The sequence below is a fragment of the Mastigoproctus giganteus genome, chromosome 10 (genome assembly GCF_048544385.1).
Source record: "Mastigoproctus giganteus isolate SK-2022 chromosome 10, ASM4854438v1, whole genome shotgun sequence".
NCBI lineage: Eukaryota > Metazoa > Arthropoda > Arachnida > Uropygi > Thelyphonidae > Mastigoproctus > Mastigoproctus giganteus.
The window spans coordinates 183,779,732-183,806,952 of NC_143584.1; the positions used below are offsets into that span (position 1 = coordinate 183,779,732).

Consider the following 27,221-nt stretch of genomic DNA (forward strand, 5'->3'; position numbering starts at 1 on the left):
GATATAGGCAGAAAATTGCAGATTAATGTTTGTTTGTTTGGTACAAAAATTATTAATCAACGATAGCTAACTATTAAGTTATAATTATGATTAAAATTCTTTTTTGAGAGAAAATGTTCTGATATTTCAAATAAAAAATATGCGTGAACTGCATGTGCCAGTTTACGTTTTAATTAAACTTAACATAAATATTTTATAGCAAGAACCAATATGAACAAAAATTAGAGCGTAAAATGAATGTAGACACCTTTGATAACCTATAAATTCAAGCAACATTGTACGTGTCTCGAATTATCTTCCAAGAAATCTGAACAGCATATTAACTGTGAATTATACAGAAAACGTATAAATATAAACGATTGAACAACAAATAGAGAAAATTCATTGTGAATAAGATTTATGAACTGGATGCATCTTTAAAATCGGCATTTACTTACAATGTCATAGTCATATCATCGACGTTTTATACATAAATATGCAAATAACAGTTCAAAATGAAAAAAATATATATATATCATATAGAAAATATACAGTAAATTCATTCTAAATGATATATAAAAGTACTCATCTTAAAATCCATAAAACGGTTAAAACTAAAATAAGAAAAATTACTAAGGTATATTTAAAACCAAATACATATCTGTATTGAACATTAATATGCACTCGGCTTAAAAACCTTCTTTAAGAGACAATCAATAAAGTTTGCAGGTATGGAATATGCATTTTATAATTCAACATTAAAAAAAATACCTCACTCTCTCCTGTAGCATTGTTGAAGAATCATAAAAGGAAGCGTTATACTTGGAAAAAGTTAGGGAATGTAGCTACTAACTGGATTGTACATTGGTAAGAGAACTTACCAATATATAATCATTTATTAATAAATGACATTTGTCTTTCGTCTCATCGGTCATTTATTGAGAAATGACAGAGCCTTGCAGCTCTGTCATTTATTAATTGGTAACAGAAAGGTATAGGAACAGTGTGAAAAATTCGCCTTCATATCCATGACTTGATATTGTCAGTGATCAAATATAGCGATTATGGATGCAAGAGTAATGCTTAAAAGAACTGAGAGGAAAAGAAGGAAGGATAACAAATGAGATATGGAGAAGGAAGGTTTTGAATGGAAGATTAAAGAGAGATTGAGAGATAATGTGAAAAGTGAAGATGTTAATAATAACTGGACTGAAATAAGGAATAGGGCAAGTGAAGAAAGTAGAATACAAGGGAGGAACTAGACTTTTTGGTACAACAGATATCTGAAGACCTGGGATAAACTGCAATCGTTGTGTCTTAATGGCATTTTATGCAAGGTATTTCCATTCTTGCTATCGTACTCACACAATTCTACTACTTTCTCACCATAAACCACATGAGAGTTCCTCTCGTATGGTTTATGGTTAAAATGATAAGGAAGATGGATGAAAGATGAACGTTAACACAGCAGAGGAGAAAAGGGAATATAGGAAGTATAAATAGCAGGCCGAGAAGGGGAAGATGAAGCAAGACAGGAATACTTAACGGAGCAGTGTAGGGTGATAGACAGTAGAAAAAAGGGCGATACCATTTAATTAAGAGATAACTACAATTTAAAAAACCGTTATTCAGCGATAATTATAATTTTAAAGAGTATCACGTTCCAGAAATTATCCTTTGATCACATGCACAATTCCTCTCGGTAGGCAGAGCATGTCCAGGCAAGTAAGAGAAGGGAGATGACGCCATAAGGGTCTCTCTCTCTCTGATTAACCAATCGGGGAGACAATCGCTCGATTATGACATCACTTCCCTTCTCTTACTTGTGTGGACATCCTAACGAAGGATGTCTAGGCAAGGATACAAGATAGGATTTTCTGATATTCTAGTAGGTAAATGAATCATCTGAGCGAAATCATTAGTAATTGCAAAAGCCTTAACATCTCTACCAGCTGGGTCCGCGTGACTAGAAAACGGAACCTAGTTGAAGCGGTGAACGTTAAAATCACCAAGAAAAATTACCTCACTGTTAGGAAAGTTGGACTGGAGAAAGTCAAGTTTCAAAAAGAGGAAGTCAAAGAGTTCCAAGTGATTAGTAGAGTTGGGAGAACAATAGAGGCAACATATGAATTTTACAGAGTGGGGTAAGAGATTTTAAGCCTGAGAAAATCGAAAAGAGGAGATTCCAAATTTCTGTCTCTGACAGGGAATGTCAGAGCGGACATATGCACAAGTACCACCTTTGAAGCGAAAGGAATCGTGCAGGGAATAATTAAAACAACTTAGATGAATAGTGGTCATCTTCCATATCTTTTTCTCTTAAATCTCCCTTCTCTCTTTTTCTCTTAAATCTCCCTTCTCTCTTTGTCTCTTAAATCTCCCTTCTCTCTTTTTCTCTTAAATCTCCCTTACAATGCGTAGCATAATTATCATGCTACTATTGACCACCTTTTCTTAACAATGGGAAATAGTATCCACTTCAAGTGGGATGGATATTCCCCGCGAGAAAGTAGTAGAATTGTGTGAGTACGATAACAAGAATGGAAATACCTTGCATAAAATGCCATTAAGACACAACGATTGCAGTTTATCCCAGGTCTTCTGATATCTGTTGTACCAAAAACTGAAGGAGGGGTATGGAATGAAGGATGCTGGCTAAGGTAGGACGTTTATCAAGGTTGTTAATCAAGGGCACATGAGAAATCCGTTTGGGCGAAGCGGAGGAATAATTGGTAAAAACATTTCCTACCCAAATTTTGAGGTGATCGATATAATTAAATATTAGGAGAAACAAATGCAGTCCTTTTAACATTCCTGGCCCACAAACTGAATTAAATGGAAATAATAAGATTTTTAAAAACTTCAAAGACAGGTGAAGATTACTCTTCTAACTCCTCCTGCGCGACCTTGTTGTCTTTATCTACCACAGAGGTCAACTTTAGATGCAGATAAAGTTGACCACTTTTTAAAAATAAGTATCGATAGTTCTATTAGTATTTAAAAAAAAAACGAAGTGAAAGTATGGATGGAATGAAGTTGAAATCAATTGGCTTTAGCAGCAAGTGACCAGAAAGTGGCTGCTATTCGATTGCAGCTAAAAAGTTTTCTACTGTTAAACAAAAAAGCACGATTTACTAATAAAATGTTTGCACTGTTATAAGGCTTGGTGAGAATATTTGTTGTAAGTTAACAGTAATATAGCACATTTCATATTAAACCAAAAAAATTATATAGTGGACGACAGTTCGGAATGAAATAAAAAACAAATGATCTCATTACACAGGTAGTGGGGTTCAGTGAGAGTGTTGCAATCAGCGACGGTGCTAGGATAAGCATATTTAAAATAGCAGTCAAACTACAGAAAAGACAATAGAAATCAAGTATATCATCCTAATTGTTTTTTTTTTTTTTTTTTTTTTTTTGCAATGACAAACAACCCAAGTTAGGACTAACTATATGAAAGGTGTTTAGGAGAATAGATAATAATATTGTGACCTGAGGTATCTAGAAAACAGCACTTGTTAAACTTAAACGGATATTGTTCTTGTTTATACTCCCGCACGACCACCAGGCCAGTGGAGTTTACAATAAATCAAACTATACAAATTGGCGAGGAAAAGATGATCGCGAGAGGTTAGTAAGTGATTACATTTGTCTAGCATTCTAGTACATGTGGTAGGCCATTAGTGACGACATTGAAGTGCACTTGGTATCTTAAAGTTTCTCACTTTAGTATTTAATTATACAAAGTAAAATTCAAGTTTTAATTCATAATTTATTTGTTATTGTATACCTTCATATGAACATTAAAATAAAACATTTTTATTACGCACGCACAGTCGGTTTTTGTGGAAAGAAAAGGTTTTATTTTACTTTATTTTATTTATGTTTTTAAATAAAAAATAATTTTATTTTTTATTTATAATTTTATTTAAAATACTGTGGTTGCATTTTTGAGAAATTGAAATTTTAATCTATATTAAATACATTTCATTACAACTGTTTTTGTTTAAGCAAAACAAAAAAAAAAAAAAAACATTTGGTTGGAACTGTATAATTAGCATAATATAAATTCTTTGAATAATCTTGGAAATTTCAGTACAGATAACGATTTAACAGAGAAAAGCTTACAGTAATGTTTATCGCAAAGTATTAGCTATGATGAACAAACTGAGCTTAAATAAAATGTCATTAAAATATAACATGCCTTGTAACGTCTTTAAAAAAACAACACTGATATGGATGTCTAATTTTCCATCAAGATCGTTTAATTTTTAATGCCTATCGCGTTTGTGTTCTCTTGAACAATAAATTATGATAAGCAACACGGTAAATTAAACAGCTGGAGGTATGAAAGAATAGAGAATTTTTAAAGGTACTGAATCGGATTGATTCGACTTTAGTAAAACAAAACCAAAAAAAAAAAGGGAAAAAAAGCTTTCTCTGTTAGCTGACGTTCTCATCCCTATCCGGTGTAATTTATGTAATTATATGAGAAAGCAGAGAATTTGGAAAACATTAGGAAGCAAATCAGGAATTAGTATATGAACTGCGTACAGCATAATAAAATTATAGCTTTCCGGAAGAAAGAAAAAAAAGTTACTATAAATATAAAGAAAATAGTAATTGCCAAAGCGAACATTTCGATGCGATCATAAACTGAATTCCCATTTTAAAACAGTTTAAGAGACGTGCGATACACAAACATTTAATTTTAAATTAGTCAGTATTAATATTTCATACAATGTTGCTCAATTCTAACAATCTAATCTTAACTCGCAAGTTACTCCGAATATAAGCAGAAAATAGAGTTTGGCGCCAACTTTGATAAAGAAATAAGTAGCGGCCAGTGTGACTCGCAGAAAGAGCGACTTTTACATAAAAATTTCGCATTTAACAAAAGCTATCAAATGGACGAAATCCCAAATCTTTTACTCTGCTAATTTGAAAAGTCCAGTGTGAAATCTGTGAATCATTCTGAACAAGAAGCCTTTTTATGTTCATGTAATTACCCGCGTACACGTTTAAGGGCGTCTAGTATAATTAATATTTATAGTGGTTGCCAGCATGAGGCTTTAACCTTAACACTTTTATAATTAAAATCTATGTGAGCTATAGTTTATTAATATAGATTTTGTATTTCCCGTTTTTAATTCTCAATTTTTTTTAACTTTAATTCATGCTTCAGAAAAGGATAATACGGTGCATATGATTTGCCACGACAATATACGAGTTAAATATTACTGCAACAATTCTTTCTAGTCAAGCAGTTGAAACAATTTTTGATACTGTACCTCGTCTGTTTCTGACCCTAAGAACAGAAGATCAAATGGAATAGCGGCAACGATGTCAATGATAAACCATCCGCGGAGGTAATGGACGGCAATTTTCCCCGGGTGGCTGACAACTTCGTCGTTCGTATTGACGTACGTGGTGCGGAAGTTGATAAGAATGTCGATGATAAACATTACGTCGACGAGTAGGTCGATGATGATGATGGGGTCGTCACCGTACTTCTTGTTGCGTTTGTTATCAGGTTTTTCTTCATTTAATAGGAATGCGGCGACATAAGGGGTAAAGATGGCGGTATAGATAACCAACAGGAGGATGATCCAGTCCCAAACCGCTTTAAACGGCGAGTAGTGGAGGATGGTCCATTTGTGAACACGTGGTTTTTGAAGTTTATATTCAGGAAGAACATCTTCTCCTAATGATAGCACCTGAAATATAAAAAAAATAACATTAAGTTTTACATAGAAATACACCTTTCTTTACATTGTAAAACTTGTTTTAAACATGTTTTACGCAGCATTTTCCGGTCTCAATAAAATTATTATGCAATCAGGTGTCAGGCAAGTTGACACAGGATCTCAAATCCATACACAAAGATGAGTCATTGTATGCGAGGAAGTAAGTTAATATGAAGTTATTAGAGTAAGTTATTAGAGTGGCTTAATTCAATTGTAATGTGAAACATACCAGGAATAGTGGGTGTTCGAGATGCAAAATTACTCTAATTTACTTGTGAACGAGTATTTGGCTATTTTCAGTGTGGCCAAATACCCTATTCAAGTTTATGGCAAATAATTTGTGATTTAAAGATTGGGTAAGTGCAAAACATCATTAATAGCGCTTGTGCATTGGATTCATCAAGAATCTACACAAAATCTTGCAAGCAACATTTTGTGTAAAGTGTGTTCGTTGTCAGATGGCACCAGGGGTTCCCCCATTTCCGCCTTCTGTACTCTGTTTGTGTAGCACAGAACTCTGTGTAGGCCAGAGATTTAAAAAATGTGTGGGGAGTGGAAGTAAATATGTAGTGTTGTATACTGTTGTTCTTCTGACTATTTAGCCGTTGGGCCCCTGTTGGGACCCACGATCACCACACTTTGCCACTGGGAGGCAGGTCAGGTACCCAGTAGATTTTATAAGTACTCTGGCAGGCCCTGCCACCTGAAGTGGCTAGGGCCTATATTAAAAAAAAAAAAAGGAAAAAAGGAGCGTTAAAGGTTGTTATTACCTAAAGGTTTTATATCGCGGTGATGAGTTAAATTTTTGTTGTTTTTAGCATACAGTTGAATTGGGGTATGACACCGTCCGTTTAGCTAGGGTAGGGGGAACTCAAGACTGGGGGGGAACAGTCAGTGTATAGTGTGTTCGTGTCTAATGGCACCAGAGATTTCCCCCATCTCTGCGTTGCTTTCATTGTGGATGTAGCAGTTCACTGTAAAGGCCAGAGATTTAAGTGTATGGATTTTGTAAGTAGTGTTGCGTATCGTTGTTCTTCTGGCCATTTAGCCACTGGACCCCTGCTGGGGCCCAAAGTTGTCCACACTATGCTTCGTGGAGGCAGACCAGGTACCCAGTAATTTTAAATTTTCACTCTGGCTGGTCCTGCCACCAATTTCCTGAGATTTCAGTGGCTAGGACCTTAAAAATAAATAAATAAAATAAAAATTTAAATTTAAAAATAATAAATAAATTAAAATTAAAATTAAAATAAATAAATAAATAAATAAAAATTAAAATAAATAAATAAATAAAATAAAAAATAAATAAACAATAAATAACAATATTTATTGTTTATTGTTTATTTGTGTGAACAATAAATAAATAAAATAAATAAAAATTAAAATAAATAAATAAATAAAATAAAAAAAAAATAAACAATAAACAATAAATAACAATATTTATTGTTTATTGCTTATTTGTGTGAACAATAAATAAATAAAATAAATAAAATAAAAAATAAATAAACAAATAAAATAAAAAATAAATAAACAAATAAAATAAAAAATAAATAAACAATAAACAATAAATAACAATATTTATTGTTTATTGTTTATTTGTGAACAATAAATAAAATAAAATATAAAAAAATAAAAATAAATGAATAAATAAAATAATAAAATAAAAAATAATAAAAAATGGGGGCAAAAAACCACTGGAAAAGTAAGGCCGAAAGAGGTTTATATTAATGCGGTTTAATTTTGGACGTTGTTGAATTTTGACATTGTGTGGGGGTGTACGCTGACAGTTTAGGCAGAGTGGAGAGGGGAGACTGAAGACTGGGGGGAAAAGACAGAAGTAGGGGATGATAGAGAAGGCCCCAAAAAGTCAGTGGGGCAGGCCCAGGCCCCACCAGGAGAAAACAGGGGAGGCAGGGGAGGGGAGGAGACAGAAATCCGTATCCTTCCCCCGGCCTAGGGAAGGGGATTTATAGGGAACTAGGTTAGGCACCTAGTTGGAATCGCCAGATGGCACTTGATGGGGTTTGAGTGTGTCAGTTTCCTTATCTTCCGCTGTGCGTTAATGGAACTTCTCTCTCAATCAAGGCTCCAGTCAGTGATTCAAAACTGCATCGTGAGTTGTGGGTGGTACTGTATAGTTTTCAAGTTTGTGTCCGTGGAAGTGCCCTCGTCGAGTGAACAATACTTGAGCAAAGTGCGTGAAGGCAACAGATAGAATAGAAGTATGGGGGCGATAGAGGTCCTGGTGGGGACAGGCACCACCAGGAGGAAAAGTGGGGGAAGGCAGGGGAGACGGAGAACCGCCCCCCCTTGCCAGGGGAACGGGAGTAAAGGTACAAAAGAATTAGTTGTACTGGAAAGAGAGAAAAACAGCACAATACGCTCTGCACTTATTTTGCTACAGAGGATAGATTTCATGTTCGAAATATTATTAATCGCCACAAAGCTTGGATTTGGACTTGGCCTTTGACAGATGGTCACTGTATTCGACGACTTTTGGTTACTGGAAATTTTTATTTACGAGTTCTATCTCCAGAAAGTTGCTTTCAGGAGATGCAATATAAGTTTGGAAAGTCAGAAAAAACTTGAAGCTAAAAATAAACACAAGAGTTGAATTGTTTAAATGCTACCTAGTATCGTGACAGAAGTGAAATAATTTTAATCGGTGGGTAGCTCAATTCCTCGCTGTACATTCAGATCTTATAATTGGCCTTTAAACTATTATTTCAAAAGAGTCCTCTCGAATTTAACAGGCACTGATGGCAGGAACAGTTGCATCATGTTTCGTGTAGGAAAAAAGATTTCGATTTCTCCCATAGACCTCCCAGGATCCGGACATTAGAGAGCACGTATAGGAACATATGAACCATAAACTGTGTAACAGTCACTCTCGGGCTTGAACACGGATGATTTTAAACAAAAAAGCAGACAAAGCTGGACAAGACTGGATCATGCAACAATAAAAAGTCTAATGGACTCACTCAACTAACATGTACTAAAGCCTTTTACTCCACAAAAGGGTGACTCACAAACTACTACAATATATCAGTATTTTTTAAGTACCTTTTAGCCTTTTGAAATAGTCAAAATAAAGTTCCATTCATAATTATTGGTGTTCATTTCATCATAACCAGAAACTGCACATGAGAAAGAGAATCCTATCATAGTAATAATGGATATATGCGTATAGTGGTCTTCCTCTTAACTGACTCGCTCTTAATCGACTCTACCATTTTACATCATGAAAATTGGGATAAGTTAATAAAATTTTTATTTCAAATTAGAAATAAAAATTTTATTAACTTATCCTATGAGCGCATTCCTTTACTTGCAGTAAAAGAAGATAATGCGCTCATGAAATTATCAAGTGCCTTTGATCGCAGTTTTCTGTGCCTGCATCGCGTTATCAATGGAGCTGACTTCGCAGTAATGCTAGCGAGACGCGCCGCGCGTCGTCGTTTCTGAGTACACCTTCAAAAGCGTCACTTGAAATTTATCCAACTGTCATAAATATAGACTTTGCATTTTTATTTATTTGTACCTTCAAGCAAAAAAATGTAACTGTGGATTAACTAGAGATTAGCCTTCGATCCTTCGTCCTGTTTACGGCGATTAAACAGGAGTCCACTGTTATTTTTTGTTGTTGTTATTTGGTTTTTTTTAGGAGCATTAGCAACTAAGGTCATATTGCTCCGGGGATATGCGGTGGTCATTCCCTGACCTTTCCGCATTCTCCGTATTTGGTGGTCACGGGCTCGAACCCCGGTCTAATCAAGAAGCGTGTGCTACGCACTGCTGCTCCTACCCACCTGGCTACGGAGGCGCCGGAGTCCACTGTTGTTGTTGTTGTTGTTATTTGGTTTTTAGGAGCATTAGCAACTAAGGTTATATTGCTCCGAGATATGCGGTGGTCATTCCTGACCTTTCCGCATCCTCCGTATTTGGTGGTGACGGGCTCGAACCCCGGTCTAATCAAGAAGCATGTGCTACGCACTGCTGCTCCTTCCCACCTGGCTACGGAGGCGCCGGAGTCCACTGTGTACCCAATGAAGTTACTTCAGCCTTCAATGAAAAAAGTAATCTGCGATTTGTTTCGATAAGAATCACTGTTTTTAAAATATGTCACCCAATTCACCTACATATTAATCATCAAAACTGTGCAAAAATTAATAGAAGGAGAAAGGATGCTGATATATTTTTGTTTATCAATATATATATATATATATATATATATATATATATATATATATATATACAGGGTGTCTCAAAAATACACGGCATAACTTCAGGAATGAGTTCCTCACATGTAGACAATAAAAATATTTTATATCAACATAGTTCCGGAAATGCTTGGTTCCCGAGTTATTAACCGGAATGTCTTATCTCCCGCAGGTGATTTCCTTCATCACAAGGTACTGACAGAATCTGGTGGTTTTCCATTCTGACCATGTACTCAAATCAGGAGCAAGCGGATATGCACTTTATGTACAGTTTGGCGGACGGCAATGCTCTGGAGGCTCGTCGTTTGTACCACGAAAGGTTCCCAGAACGAAGATGTCCAGACAGGAAAACGTTTGAAGGTATCCATCGCCGCCTTTGTGAACATGGGACCTTTACACCTCATGCTGCCGACAGAGGACGACCAAGAGCTACGACTCCTGAAGTAGAGGAGGAGATTTTGGATGTTGTGCATGCCACTCCTGGAATCAGCACACACAGAATAGCAATGCAACTGGCTGTTCAACGTTCGACTATTTGAAGAGTGTTGTGAGAACATCAACTGTATCCTTACCATCTGCAACGGGTACAGGCCTTGTCACCAGCAGATTACCCTGCGCTTACCCTCCTCGCTCACCTGATTTAAACCCACTAGATTTCTTCTTGTGGGTCCATTTAAAGTTATTGGTGTATTCGACCCCGGTAGCTGATGTGGAAACTCTCCGCAATCGAATTGTGGCAGGTTGTTAGACAATACGAAACATGCCAGGAATTTGGCATCGTCTTCGCGAGTCCATGAGACGTCGATGTGAGGCCTGTATTCAGGCAGAAGGTGGACATTTTGAACAATTACTGTAAGGTGATGTGAACAGTTAAGTGTCATAGACAGACCTTCACAACTCGGAAACCAAGCATTTCTGGAACTATGTTGATATAAAATATTTTTATTGTCTATATAAAGGAACTCATTCCTGAAGTTATGCCGTGTATTTTTGAGACACCCTGTATATATGTATATATATATATTTGAATAACGTTTAAAATAGTTGGAAACTGAATCTTTCATGATAAAAATAAAATAAACAGCTACAGCAAACATCAGAGGCAGCAAAAAGCATATTCCTCTACATGATGCTTGAAATATAACCATACAAATAAATTAGAACGAGAGTTAAAAATAAAAAAAAATGCCAGCAATATGGCAAGACAAGAGCGAAAACAGTCGAAATTAAACATAAGAATCAAACCAAACAGGGAGGGAAGAGAGGAGTAACAAGAGTAAAAATATTGCAGCAGAAAAACTCTAAGATGATTTAGAACATCTAATTATAAGAATAATAAATAATAATTCATTGAATTTTGAAAGCCAATTAAAACAGAAATTTAACGGCGCCCCCTCTGACGGGCACTAGGTCCAAATTTATGTGAAATATCACCAACAGAGATCTAGACCACTACAGTAAAATAAAACAAAAATAAACCAAACTAGACTGACCATTACGCCCCATCTCAACAGAGGACCACAAGGCCAATAATGGTCAGCGAATCGCTGCATTTCGATCGCTAGACAATTCGCCGCAAAGGCGAGTCGATCGAAAGATCAGTCCGCCAACCGATCCTCAGATCGAACCCCCAATGGGCATCAAAGAACCAGCTAAAAATATCGTCAGACAAGACCTCATCGATCCTCCTAAAGGGGACTCTACAACTACGACCCCCGCAAATTAAAATCAACAATGCAACAATCAAATTTGTGAGCCAACTGAAGTATCTGGGCGTTATCCTAGATAAAAACCTGACGTTCCAGCCGCATCTGAAATACATCAGAAGAAAAATTAGAGGATACTGTGGACTGGTAACCACAATCACAAGGAAAGATTGGGGACTCAAGAAAAAAACACTGATGCTTTACTATAAAACAACCTTCCTGCCAGCAATCACCTACGCAGCTGCGGTGTGGTATCCAAAAACGACACTGGTAGTTAACAAAAGAACACTAGAAATGACCCAAAGGCCCATACTGCTATCAACAACGCGCGCTTGCAGCACGGTAAGTACTCCAGCATTGCAGGTACTTGCTGGAGCACTCCCTCTGGACCTGGAGTCAGTTCGGGCGGGGCTACTGTTTTTGCTGGCCAGGGGAGTGGCCGCTACCCACCAAGGATACACGACTGACCCGGCGGGCAACCTAAAACACGAAAAAATTAGGCTACAGACCCACCTCCTAGATCTTTGGCAGAGAAGGTGGACAGAGACTACAAAAGGCGAAGTGACAAAAAAGATTTCTGCCAGACCGGAAAATATACCCAAAGCAGCCACCGTGGTACTTCCCAGGGTACCATATGACAACACTATTAACCGGACATGGACCCTACAAGGAGAAGCTGTTTGGCTTCGGACTCGTTGAGGACCCCAACTGCATATGTGGGGAAAGTGAAAGCTGGAGCCACATAGTCGATGATTGTCAACACTATGAAGACCTCAGAGGGCTACTAATAACAAGATTGAGATACTTCCCAAAAGGACTGGAGCACCACTTCCTGGACACTGAGGATGAATATAGGGCACTCTCCCAGTATGCGCAAGACCTATTCACCAGGAGAAAAACACTAATAGCTATCTACAGCAATGTACACAGAGATTGAAAAATATCGGCGCCAAATGTGATAGAAAATTTAAACCCTACAGAGGACCAGCACTTGGACAAGAAGATCACACGGAAAAGAAAAGCAAGGACGGAGCTCGCCCCATGTGTGACAAAGCAGAACAGAACGCAGCACAGCTGCAAACAGCCTGATGGTGATCTGAAGAGGACACCCTAGCCCTCTTCACCTATTATTCCCACTTCTTTGGGGGGGGACGTTTTTTGTTCCCTCTCCTCCACCCCCCAAACTTCTACTCTGGTGGGGCATAGGCATGCCCCACTGAAAACTGGGGCTATCTACTCTATTGGCCCCATATTTCTGTCTTTTCCCCCCAATCTCCAGTCTTCCTCCCCTCCCTACCTTCATCATAGCGAAAGCCCCATACGTCAAAACCTTAATATGATAAAATTACCTTACGCCCAAAACTCGGCCTAGCAAACCAAAGCGATATTACCCCTACGATAGCGAAGATTTTTCACTTATTCATATTTTTTCTTTATTTATATATATATATATATATATATTTTTATTTTTATTTATTTTTTTTATTTGTTTTTATTTTATTTATTTGTTTTTATTATTTTTTATTTTATTTATTTTATTTTATTTTATTATTATTTATATATATATATATATATTTATTTTATTTATTTTTTTATTTTATTTATTATTTTTTTTATTTATTTTTATTTTTTTTATTATTATATATATATACATATTATTTTTTATTATTATTATTTTTTTTATTATTATATATATATACATATTATTTTTTTTATTATTATTATTTTTTTTAAGGTACTAGCCGCCGAAATCCCAGGAAATTAAGTGGCAGGACCTGCCAGAGTGAATCTACAGCTACTGGGTTCCTGGTCTGCCTCCACGGGGCGTAAGTGGGACAACGTTGGGCCTCAATAGGGGTCCAACGGCTAAATGACCAGATGAACAACGGTACAGAACACAACACATGAACAATTTCCACACACTTTTAAATCTCTGGCATTTCCCAGTGAACTGGTTTACCACAATGAAAGCAATGGGGAGATGGGGGAAACCCCTGGTGCCCTAAGACAACAACACACACACTTACACTTACCCCCAATGCAGAGGACTTGAATAGCGGTGGTCCTGATTTAATATAATAAAAAAAAAAAAAAAAAAGATAAAAAATAAAAAAATAAAAAGGGGTAGCCCTTTTTTATTTTTAACTCTCATTCTAATTTTTTATTATTTTTTTTTATTTCTAACTCTCATTCTAATTTATTTGTATGGTTATATTTCAAGCATCATGTAGAGGAATATGCTTTTTGCTGCCTCTAATGTTTGCTGTAGCTTTTATTTTATTTTTATCATGAAAGATTCAGTTTCCAACTATTTTAAACGTTATTCGTTATGGCATCCGTGACCCTTTGCTCTCATGGCTACGCAGCTATATTACGCATCGTTCCTTGAGCGTTATCATCGATCAAGTGAACTCAGACTGTTTTATACCACTAAGCGGAGTACCACAAGGCTCTCCCTTAGGTCCTCTTCTCTTCATTGTTTTCGTAAATGATCTTCCTTCTTTCATCTACACCTCCAATGTTCAAGTTGCTCTCTATGCAGATGATCTTAAGATCTACTCAGCAGTGAAGGAGACTACCGATTCTCAACAACTTCAATGTGCTCTCAATAAATTCTCTCTGTGGCTATCTCTGAATGGCTTGTCTGCTAACCCCTCGAAGTGCAAAGTTATCTCTTTCTCATCTTGCAGATCTCCACAACTAATGAATACGGAGTATAGTATTAACTCTGTGATCATCGAAAGGTGTGACCAAGTTAACGACTTAGGGATTCTCTTTTCCAGCAGTGCTAAATTCGATGCCCATGTCCTTAAAATCACCAGCAAAGCATTCAAAACACTGGGATTCATCAAACGGAACACATACAAGTTCAAAAACTACAGATATGCGGTTATCCTTTATAAAACTATTGTACTGCCAATCCTTGAATTCAGTTCACCCATCTGGAATCCTCACACAAAGACTTTAACTAACAAAATTGAAGCAGTCCAAAAAAACTTTATCCGTTACCTTACGTACCGCAATCCTCTATTCTATCACTCAGTGTATTATGAATCGCTGTGTGATTACTTTCATCTGAGGCCTCTGTGCACTAGAAGAGTTACTGCTGACATCGCCCTCCTAGCCAAAGTAATCACTGGAATTTATGAAGCATCTGATATCCTGAGTAAAATAAACTTCAATGCTCCCTGTAGACAAGTCAGGAACCTTACACCGTTTCGCCTTGACTCTGCCAACACGGACTTAATGAAGTTCAGTCCACTGAACAGAATCAGCAAATCAGCAAATGACTCTCGCATTGACTTCTTTGACAACTCCCAATCACTGATGAACTCCATCCACAAGTTTGCCTCTTCACTTAAACTGCAAAGTGACTAGCTCACATCTAATTATTGTAGCTTATTATTTGTTATATTATTTTTCTATTCTCTAACGGATTAATTATTACTTGTTTTACCGGTAACTTAACTTAATACAATCCTCTTTTGTACATATGCTTTATTGTTTGAATTTGTATCAATGTTTATCGTCCTGTAGGATTTCACATTATTGTTATTATGTTTATTGATCTGATCTCAGATACACTGTTAATGGTTACCTGTTGTGTATCTTTTTATTAATAAAATAAAATAAAAAATTCAAATATATGTATAAGTATATCACATGACAGTAGTGGGCGAATTGCTAACGCTGCGCCTGTGCTGCCATCCATAGTTCTTCATTTTTCGTCTATATAAACTGTTTAAGATTACGTTTGTCAGTAGTGTGGCTTTGCACTGGAGTGTTTGTATCGGTTCTATTTTTAATTTTCGCTGCATCAGGACCACCGCTATTCAAGTCCTCTGCATTGGCGGTTCGATCTGGGGATCGGGGTGGTGAACTGATCTTTCGATCGACTAGCCTTTGCGGCGAATTGTCTAGCGATCTAAATGCAGCGATTCCCTGACCATTATTGGCCTTGTGGTCCTCTGTTGAGATGGGGGTAATGGTCAGTCTATTTTGGTTTATTTTTGTTTTATTTTACTGTAGTGGTCTAGATCTCTGTTGGTGATATTTCACATAAATTTGGACCTGGTGCCCGTCAGAGGGGGCGCCGTTAAATTTCTATTTTAATTGGCTTTCAAAATTTAATGAATTATTATTCTTATAATTAGATGTTCTAAATTATCTTAGAGATTTTCTGCTGCAATATTTTTACTCTTGTTATTCCTCTCTTCCCTCCCTGTTTGGTTTGATTCTTAAGTTTAATTTCGACTATTTTCGCTCTTGTCTTGCCATACTGCTGGCATTTTTTTATTTTTAACTCTCATTCGAATTTATTTGTATGGTTATATATATATCTCATTTTACAGTTTAGGCATTAAACTTTATGATTAAGGTTAACTGAAAATCCTAAAATCCTAAATGCTTTCATTCAGAATTGATCAAGGAGCAAATTAAATTGAAATCCAGTTTTCGATAACCAAAATTTGACCAAAAACTAACACAAAGCTTAATTAAAGCCATTATGGAATATGCTGGTAGTGTCCATCTTTCTTGTTAAGTTGGATCAGGTGTGTGTGTGTGTGTGTGTGTGTGTTAAGCGCCGAAAAGCAACTAAGTTAATGAAGCGTCAGTAAATTTTGTTTATAACTGTGTGTATTCTTTAGTCAGTTTGCTATGTGCGAGAAGGAAAACCCGAGTTGCTGAGAGAGGGGAAAAAAAAAAAAAAAACCATGCCATCTTCATCTCAGCCACGCTGTAGTAAAAATAGCTCATAAAAATTCCTCGCATCAGTGACGGAATTCGAACTTAGGCTATTTCCACAGTGTGGGAGGACGGTGATTATGCTACTGTGTTAATGCGAGGGCACGTCCTGCCTAGCAATTACATTTTTTTATAGATATTTGATGGAAATTTAAAATAATTTTGTTTTTAATGTTCATTAATGTTGATCATTAATAGGCAAATACGGCTTTAATTTTTTGCTTCAGTCTTATGAAGCTAATAACTCACGAAATAAGTAACAAAAAGGAGGAAACTGACCCGAACATATCAAACTTTTAAAGGTAATCACGAAAAACAATTACACATTTGTCCCATCACTTTATCCAATGCAATATGAGCGTAATAGACGCTATTGTGATATACAAATTCTAATATCAATAATAACATCGTTATTATTGTTAGTATTATTATTATACTTATTTTTTGTTTAATTAGCATTATTATTATACTTATTGTTAGTATTATTAGTATACGCATAATTATGTTATTATGCAGGTGTTTCTATTGTTCACAATAGAAACACCTGCATAAAAAGATGTTGACTGCTGTAGCCTAATACATAATTGATGTATTATGCGACAGTGATATACATAATTTTCTACTTCTGCATCGAAACATCTCACACGCTTTCCGCCAATGTGTTGTTCACGTGGACCAAAAAAATGGAAATTGCTAGGGGTGAAGTCAAGTCTGTAGTGAGGATGAGCATCAAGAAGTTCCTACCAAAATAATTAAGTCTTGGGGTTTCATGCACTGTATTCGACCTTGCAGTGTGTATAATAGTAGTACTCCAATAGCCCAGGCTGTTTTATATGAATTGAGTTCAACGTACAAGTTAGTGCAAACGCATCATATATATGGTCCTTGAGGTTGTCACAGACATTCTCTCAGATATGCCAGACAAGCTGTACTTGCTACCTGGGAGTCTAAAACGCTGATGGAACTGATATTCGGGTGACACTCAAGTCAAGTATACCCAATTTCGGCGAAGTCCGGACGGTCTGTGACAACCAAATCCTCTGCTTGCACCTTCACGATGGTGGGACTGTTAGTAATCCTGGGTATATCCTCCATGCACAAGCACATGGTGGGTGACCACCCAGGTGTGAACCAACGTAAGCAGGGGTCGAGGTGTGGCGCCCACACCACATGGAGGAATGCCGCCCCTCTATGTTACCAGGCAGTACTAGGTGGTAGATGACTCTCATCAACCGGTGAAATACCACCACTTTGCTTATTGGAGGCTTGAAGTGGTGGAACCCATGTTTAGTCTCTAGAGCTAAGTTCCGGTCAACCCTTCCCTATCTCTTCCATCATGCAGTATGATTGATGACTCTTGAGGTTATGATGAACGTTGTGGCGAGATCCAATATTCCTTACATTTCGAGGGTACAGCTCTAAAACGGCTTTCGCAGGCCGGCCGCTAGTTAGTACACCGGACCGAACCTATTGGTAACTCTCTAGGAGGCTTCCGGATCAGCTAGTGTATAATCTTGCTACCTCTACTCTGCCAGATAGTGACTGGAGGGAGTCCGAGTAGTGTGTATGCGGGGAGCATTGTCGAGGCCACGTTATGTCAAGGATCTGGGTATATTCTTCCCACATGTACGCCATATCCAAAAATTTCATTACTTCATACAGCATGTCCCACCCACTTTTTCTTACTATTGAATACACCATGAATTGTCAAACTAATAGAACAAGCTTATCTGCGAAAAGATCTAAACCTCCCAAGGATTTCCTAATTCATTTCACAAATATACGTGGTCTCAATTCTAATCTCAACGATGTCCATTTCCACTTGCAGTCTGCCAAACCCCATGTACTTTTTCTGACAGAATCTCAGTTATCGGTTGATTCAACTACTGTTCATCTCAGATGCCCAAATTATTCGCTGTATGATTCCTTTCGCCTCAAAGGTGGTACTTGTGCATATGTCCGTTCTGATATTCCCTGTCAGAGACTTGGCAATTTGGAATCTCCTCTCTTTGATCTTCTCTGGCTTAAAATCTCTCTACCTCATTGTGTCAAATTCATCTGTTGTCTCTACCGTTCTCCCAACTCCACTAATCACTTGGAGCTCTTTGACTTCCTCTCGTTGCAACTTGACTTTCTCCAGTCCAACTTTCCTAACAGTGAGGTAATTTTCCTTGGTGATTTTAATGTTCACAACTCCAGCTGGCTTCCGTTTTCTAGTCACACCGACCCAGCAGGTCGAGATGCTGAGGCTTTTGCAATTACTAATGACCTAGCACAGATTGTTCATTTACCTACAAGAATACCGGACAATCCTAATCATACAGCCAATACGCTTGATCTTTTTCTCACAAACAACCCTTCTAAGTACACGGTCGAAGTGAGAGGTCCTTTAGGCACTTCAGATCACAACTTGGTGATTGTCTCTTCTCCAATGGAACCTTTATCTCATGGCTATTCCCAACCTCGTGTTGTTTGGCATTACAAGAATGCAAAATGGGATGACCTGCGAGACTTCTTTTCTTCTTTTCCTTGGTCAGATTACTGTTTCAAAACTCCTGATGTCAACGTTTGCTCAGATCGTGTCAGTGAAATTATTCTTGCAGGAATGGAATCCTTTATCCCACACTCCACTTTAAAATCTCGTCCTTTATCTAAACCTTGGTTTTCCAATAAATGTGCTAAGGCTGTTCAAGAGAAGAATGTTGCATATCGTAATTGGCTTGTTTCTAATTCTTCAGTTTCATTTTCTGCCTACACCAAAGCTCGCAACAATTGTAAAGCAGTTATTAATCAGTCCAAACTAGAGTTTGAACAGGCTAAGAGTAGAAAACTTGCTTCTTGCCCTAATGGTAGCCGAGCATTCTGGTCTCTTGCCAAAGCTATTGGCCGCAACTTTTGCCCATCTCTGCTTCCACCTCTGTCCAAACCAGATGGTTCTGTTGTCACTTCAGCCAAGGATAAAGCTGACCTGCTAGCATCCCATTTTTCTTCCAGCTCATGTATTAATGAACTTGGTAAAACACCTCCCACCATTCCCAACACGGTCCATTCAATGCCTCCTGTGGTCTTCCGTCAAAAGGATATCAGAAGGATTTTGATGAATCTTGATGCTAAGAAAGCTCCAGGTCCTGATGGTATTTCTCCACTTGTTCTCAAAATCTGTGCTCCTGAACTTACTCCTATTCTTTGCCGCCTTTTTTCACTTTCTTATTCCAAAGGTGTTTTTCCTTCTGCTTGGATATTTGCTCATATCCAGCCAGTTCCTAAAAAGGGTGACAAATCCCTCCCATCCAATTATCGTCCCATTGCAATTACTTCTACTCTTTCTAAAGTAATGGAGAAATCAATTAACCGCCAACTCTTAAACTACCTAGAAACCTTCCGTCTGATCAACGATCGCCAGTATGGATTCCGTCGGTGTCGATCCACTGGTGATATTCTGGCTTATGTTACCCATTTATGGACTACTTCAATGGAAAGGTTCGGTGAAACACAAGCAGTTGCTCTTGACATCTCAAAGGCTTTCGATCGTGTTTGGCATAAAGGTCTTCTAAACAAGCTTCCATCTTATGGTTTGCCAACTGTTTTTAGTAATTGGTTATCCAGTTTTCTCTCTGATCGCTCACTGAGGGTGATGGTAGATGGCTCTCTGTCTTCTAACTTCTCCACTAATGCCGGTGTCCCCCAAGGTTCAGTTCTTTCCCCCACTCTTTTCCTCTTGTATATCAATGACCTTCTTCCATTGACTGGAAATCCTATCCATAGTTTTGCCGATGATAGCACATTGCATTCAACTTTCCATTTTGAGAAACCTTGCCCTGCTCAATCAGCTTCAACTTCTCGAAAATCTGCTACCAATTCCTTAAATGCCGATCTTCAGGTAATTCTCCAGTGGGGCAAAGACAACTTAGTTGATTTCAACCCTTCTAAAACTCAGTCTTGTCTTATATCTCGCAAAAAGGATTCTTCTGCTCCTATGCTTATCTTTAGTGACACTCCAATTTCTAGGCAAAAGGATATATCTCTTTTGGGGATTACCCTGACTTCTAATCTCTCTTGGCACAAGCACATTACAAATATTGCTTCCTCTGCATCTAAAAAACTTGGTTTTCTCTTTCGCTCTCAGCGTTACTTTTCTTCCAAACAGCAGCTCACTCTGTATAAATCGCAAATCCGCCCTGCCATGGAATATTGTTTTCACATTTGGGGTGGTGCCCCCAAAACCTCTCTCAGGCTTCTTGATTCCATTCAGAAGAGGGCAGTTAGGTTAATTAATGATTCATCTCTAACAGAGTCTCTCCACTCGCTTTCTCATAGACGTACTGTTTCTGCTGCATGCCTCTTCTACAGATATTTCCATGGGCACTGTTCTTCTGAATTGGCTTCTATAATTCCCGCTCTCTCTTTCAAAACAGTCCGAACACGTGCCGCCACCAGCCAACATCCATTTACTGTCCAACTTCAAACCCACAGAACCAACTTTTCATCTTCCTCATTTATTCATTCAACTGCCGTTTTCTGGAACAACCTTCCTTCATACGTATTTCCTGAAAATTACAATCTACAGAAGTTCAAGTCCAATGTCAACAAATATCTTCTTTCGTCTTCTCAACCTCCAACCCAAGCACGGTACTAAGTACTATAGGTTCTAATACCTCTCGTGTTTGGGGTTCACATAAAAAAAAAAAAAAAAAAAATATATTAGTACGCATCTAAACTCTAAATTAGCAAAAGCGGCATCGTTTAAGTTATCTCATATTGTGAATACCTTCACAACGAGTTGCCATGATATTGCACTACTTCGAATAAGTAACGCTTCAAAGGAGAAGACTGTCGTTACTTATTCTCAGCGGATACCACCGCCCAGACGGCACCGTTTCAGGGCTATTTTGTATATGTGTGGGATAATAACTCGACTATCCACTTGTCCCTATTAGACTTAGAAAAGCAAAAAAGTAGAGGGAAAGTAATAGTAAGAGTGGAAGAGGAAAAGAAACGGTGTAGAAGAATGAAAGGGACAGTAACTCCTTCAACTCACACAACTCAAAACTCCTCGAATAGGCAACGCTTCCCCAACGGAGAAGGACTGTTGTTACCTATTCTTGGAAACTCCGGACATCATCAGGCTCCCCTGATGCTGTTTCAGGGCTATTTGGCCCTTCTTCGGTGGGTTGGTAGGTACCCAAGTGATGCAATGATGACAAAACAGTTATGAAGTATAACTCCACAATATGTGAGATGCCTGATGGTGTATACTATAAATTAAGACTGAAATCTCTCGCAGCCTGAGGCTAAAGCCCTTAACATATTTCATGAATTCGAGTTCCTAAGTTATTTTAGAAGTGTGAATGTTGCGTGCAGTGCAATGCAACACAGCATTCACATTAACATGCAGTGTTGGCATAGTTATTTCGGTCGGTACACACCATTAACCAAGCTATCACTGTAAGTGTGCCCCCACTTTGGGGGATATTTTTCATCAATAGTAGAATATTGATGAAAAATGAATACAGTATTATCTAAACGAATATTCAGATAATATTCATTTTTAACAATTTTGTGATGATTATGAAACAATGGCTTACATTAAGTTGAAAGCTGCACACTTAATGCGCTACGTTTGCTATTTTAGCACCATCAACCTTTCTTCGCATGCTGTTAAAAAGAATGAAAAATTATAAAAATATTCTATTAAATTAAACTAAACATATCTTGAGTATTACTGTATAAACACGATCGATGAATGTAATATTAACACAATAGTAATGATGCTGCCAATAATAAATTGTACTTCTGCTACGTTGAACACATAAAAGATACTGATTAATGAATAAGCAATGAAAGCGGACAAACAATATTGAATTAAAGTAAAAAAAGAGAGCGTGGAGATGCAGCGGTAAATGGGAAAACACAGAGCTCTAGAGAGCGGACTTTCTACTATCAAAGTTTCGAGTTAAATATGAATTAAACAAAAGATTTCTATATTTTAGTCGCTATTATGTTTCTTAAAACCAAAATTCGAGAAAAAGAAGGGTTATATCCGAATTTATTCCTTCTGAGAACCTTAAAAAACGACATAATAGGGAAAGCATTTTAAATGGTAGTCCAACAGACGTTAAGAAAAGAAAAGAGCTAATAGCGGTTGTATTATAACAGGAGTTTACTGTATTGAGAGAGAGAGAGAGAGAGAGCGAGCTTCATTAGGAACACCTATCTAGCACCTAGCTGGGCTACGTTTAGCTCACAGCACGGCCTATGTACGAAGTGGCATAGACCTCACGAAGTGCTAGAGGGTGTTCTCAGGTATGGTAACCATGTCGTCATATCTCAGCCCAACTGAACATGTGTAGGAGGTCGTGGACAGTTCAGCGCCTGGATTTAGTACCACCGAACATCCAGCAACTGTCGGATGTAGTGTGGTCCAGTACCATTGAATATACCTGGAAAATGTAGGATTGCTCGTCGAACCAGCCCAACGCCACTGCAACCCTGTGACACAGGTGTGTGGAGACGACCACCATAAACGGGTGCACTTGGTTAGAAATAATATACCTGTACAAGTGAGCCACTGATGGATAATACCAGGATAGGAGAGCAGGGTCTCTCATCCAAATACGTCGCAGAACATTACTCTTTCCCCGCGGTGGCCTGTGAGTACACCATACCCGCACTTGCAGTTCGAAACGCATCATCGGATCAGGCAACCCGTTTCCGGTCATGAACTGTCCAATGTCTTCGCTCCGCTTCCGCCCCACTGTAGGCGCAGTGGCTTGTGGCAAGCCATTAGCAGGAGTACTCGGGTTGGCAGTAGGCTGCGATTGTTCAACCAAGCTAGTGTCAGAAGCATGATCCAGGCTGAAATGGTCGTGACACCCCATGTACCGGTACGATCAGCTGCCCCACATCTGCTTCTCTCAAGACAGCACTCTTCTTGCTCCTCTGGTCAATAACTAGTGGTTCTTCTACGGGTGATCCACTCTTGATGCATACGGTACACGGCTGAACGGAAACAATGGACGCAGGTGGCCGTGTCCGAGATACGGCCACGGCCACGGCCACCAATATCACATGGTCAACAATATCACAAGGCAGCGATAGCGGCAGACGCCTAACATGAAGTCACGGTATGGAGGAGGAATGTTCTCAGTGTACTGTATGTACAACATGTACATTAATACATGCAAGTAAGGCTATTACGTGAGTATTACCTCATTGGCGGAGACGTACTTTGGTTCATTCAAACAATGCTTGAGAACAGGACTATTGTTGTTCGCGATGCCAATCGGCGCTACACCAGAACTATTATAGCTGGAGTCCCACAAGGTGGGGGTCCTCTCTGGTATTTTGTTCTCAGCTGTTCTTCTGCCTTTCGTGACGGGCCGAACTGATATTATCACCTTCGCTGATGATATAAAGCTGTTCACTGCTATCAACCCCGGAGACACTGCGGACTACACAAATGTCTTAAGACATTTGTGAAGACAGAAAATCCAGAACCTCGAGGCCTTCCTCTCCGGTTTCGGGTTTCATATCAATCCTGAGAAGTCGAAACAGTTGACTTTCTCGCTCAAGTGGAACCCAACAATGGTGCAACCTAATATAAGAGGATCCGCGATTTCTGCTGTTCAGCAACACACCGATCTGGGCGTTATTTTTGACCAGAAGCTCTCCTTTCTACCACATATAGACCACCTGCAAAAAAAAATTCTGTCGACTCCGGTGGATGCTTAAGCAACTACTTATGCATGTCCATGACCAGGCCGTTGAGTGCAGGTATATTAAGACATGTGTCTATCCGGTCATTCTTTATGGAGCAGAAATCTGGACTTCAACTGCCGCAACGCATCCGAGACGGATTTTTGCAGGCGAATTTTGGCTATTGAAGTGGGCCATATGGAAATTTCGTCTTCTCCCTGCACCAAGGACCACTCAGATGGCAGCAGCTCTAAACATCAGACGTTTTCCTGCCATTATCCGTGAGAGAAGACTCGTCTTTGCTGTAAAAATGGTGGTTGGCATTATTTCCGCCCAGACTTCTGGGCTAATGTGGTTGGAGGATCCCAGTCCCAAGCCTTCGGGCCAATCCAGTCCTTCAGTCCACCCCAAACCGGTTAAAGATTATCCGATCGGTTCTTACCCGTGCAAATGCTGCAGTACATATACTCCTTCGATGGCGATCTCTACAAGTTCGCATTGGATAAAAAATACAGGCAGAACTTACTCCATCCACTTCCTTCTCAGGACCACGTCACAGGGCATTAGAACCTGCTTCCAAGGACCTGTCCATCACTCCCATGGATCCCTCATTACATTGTTTCAACTTTCTGCTCCTGCTTAGATGACTCCAGCACTGTGAAAGGACTGCTCCCTGGAGAATAATTTAACATAACATGCTGTTGTGTATATATGTTCATATGTAAATTTTTCATTTGCTTTCCTACACTTGCATAATTAGTAATAATATTATTTTTTTCTCCCATCTCATCCTTGTTTATTACATTGTATTAGCCTTTACTGTAAACCCCTGGCTTGTAGCCGTGAAGGGTATTGTGTACGGCATGTGCGTTTTGTATGCAATAAAGAGTTCTTCTTCTTCTAATACCGGATCTGTGGTCGTGAACATTTTTTTGCTTTGGTCTGTAGTACACTCCACCTTATCTCATAGAAATAAAGTATTACTTGTATACAGAGAACAAAGTATACGTGTAGTATATAGCTAATAAAATACAGTTTTTTCTACTATTTTCCATTTGCAATTAATTTAAGAAACTATATATCCTGAATGAGAAATTTAAGCGACTCAGAAAAGCGTACTTACATTTGCTACTTCTGAAACGTTGTGAAACTCACTACTGGAAGGATTTTCATTTTCATATTTCACTTTGATTAACTGTGTCGATATTAGTTCCTTGAAATTCTGTTTTAATTCACTTTCTTTCTCACATCTCGTATTAATTTTCAGAGAATATCTCGATAACCAAGGATTTTTTGTCAGAAAATTTGAAGAATAATCAAAAAACCTAATGTGATTTTCTCCAGTTTCTTCATGGTTTTGCTCATAGGATAAAGCATTGCTCGTTGGCCAAATAATTTTGTGAAGTTCAATAGAAGTCTTAACAGGAGTAGGATAACTAATAGTAAAAATGTTCACCTTTGCCATATTTACTTTGATTCTTCCGAAGCAAAAGCTAATTTACAATACATAATAGTTAGTGAACGTGCGACATAAATCCATGCTTTCACTGCGATCATTCCAAGCAGGAGAAATAACAAATATTAGTAATATAGTTGCTCTAACATAATGAACACACATTCATGCCAATGAAATGCCTCCATGAGAATAGTACTCTTTTATTTTTTTTTTGCACGGTATACTGCCATGATCCATCATACAAGTTCAAGCGACGTTTTTAACTGCTTAGAATAGAAGGCTTCCTAAAGGCTTTCCTTCATAATTAAATTACAGAATTACATTGAAGCTAATATAATTAGCTTCGGTTAAACAAGATACACGATGCGATCTTGTATGGTTTCAGTTACTTTCCCCCATCGGAAATTACTCAGCTTCCCTTCTTCTTCAGAAGTTTATTTCTGTCGTCGTGTTTTAAAGCATACTGAACATCGAAAAGTGTTTTTGCGATTTACCTATTCGCCAATTTCCAAGCCATTGAAAGTGAATCTACAATTATCAATGCTTCCGGTTTGTCACAATTGGTAAGTTATTATACTCTTCATAATCGATTATGCGCAATTTTATTTATAAATTTTGCGGTAAACTCAAAATACACTTAGTGATCAAGTGATCACTAGATATCGGATTATATGCACTAAAACAGGTAAAATATGCACTACAATTTTTGCATCTATTACTCGTTTATTACAATTAATTAAACCACAATTTCTTTGTATTCAACATATTATTATTATTATTAAATCCGTTTATTATTATAGCAAGTGATTGCTTTCACCCCTTTTACACAGCCGACCGGCTAGAAGGGTGTACACAAATGCAGGAAAAGCAATTTTTACAATACAATATTTACAAAACATGTTTACAATATTTGTAATATTTACAAAAGTGCAAACTAATTTACAGTATTATATAAAGAATGTAATTATCGACAAAATTAAAAGAGGAAATTATTCACAGTATCATATAAAGTAGATGACCAACAGTTATTTTATATGTTGGTTATTCCATCTTATTTATAAAGTTCAAGTCTCTAATTTATTTCTAGTTCAAGCTTCTTTATACTTCTATAGTTCAAGTCTCTAATTTATTTCTAGTTCAAGCTTCTTTATACTTCTATAGTTCAAGTCTCTAGTTTATTTCTAGTTCAAGTCTCTAGTTTATTTCTAGTTCAAGTCTCTAGTTTATTTCTAGTTCAAGTCTCTAGTTTATTTCTAGTTCAAGCTTCTTTATACTTCTATAGTTCAAGTCTCTAGTTTATTTCTAGTTCAAGCTTCTTTATACTTCTATAGTTCAAGTCTCTAGTTTATTTCTAGTTCAAGTCTCTAGTTTATTTCTAGTTCAAGTCTCTAGTTTATTTCTAGTTCAAGCTTCTTTATACTTATATAGTTCAAGTCTCTAGTTTATTTCTAGTTCAAGCTTCTTTATACTTCTATAGTTCAAGCAAGCTGTGCGCTTCAGAGAGGCTCTTCACTCTGTACTGCTTGCTTTCAGATTATTTCACAGGGTCTATTACCAATGAACTGAAAACGGTGACTGCGTTGTTAGGAAAGAAGTTCTTCAGACAGCAGTGGTTGAACAGTGTAGAATGCGTTGTCATTACTGCGTACAGCGCGTGGAGTAGTTTTTT

General features: G+C 37.8%; 1 protein-coding gene across 1 annotated transcript in view; it reads right to left on the reverse strand.

Annotated features, from left to right (window-relative positions):
* Positions 1-27,221, reverse strand: part of LOC150079616 (voltage-gated inwardly rectifying potassium channel KCNH6-like) — a 597,553-nt gene that overhangs the window by 174,898 nt on the left and 395,434 nt on the right. Inside the window, exon 7 of the mRNA XM_090383538.1 lies at positions 5,274-5,699. Within this exon, the coding sequence (XP_090239664.1) occupies positions 5,274-5,699 (426 nt within the window). The remainder of the gene's footprint in view (positions 1-5,273; positions 5,700-27,221) is intronic.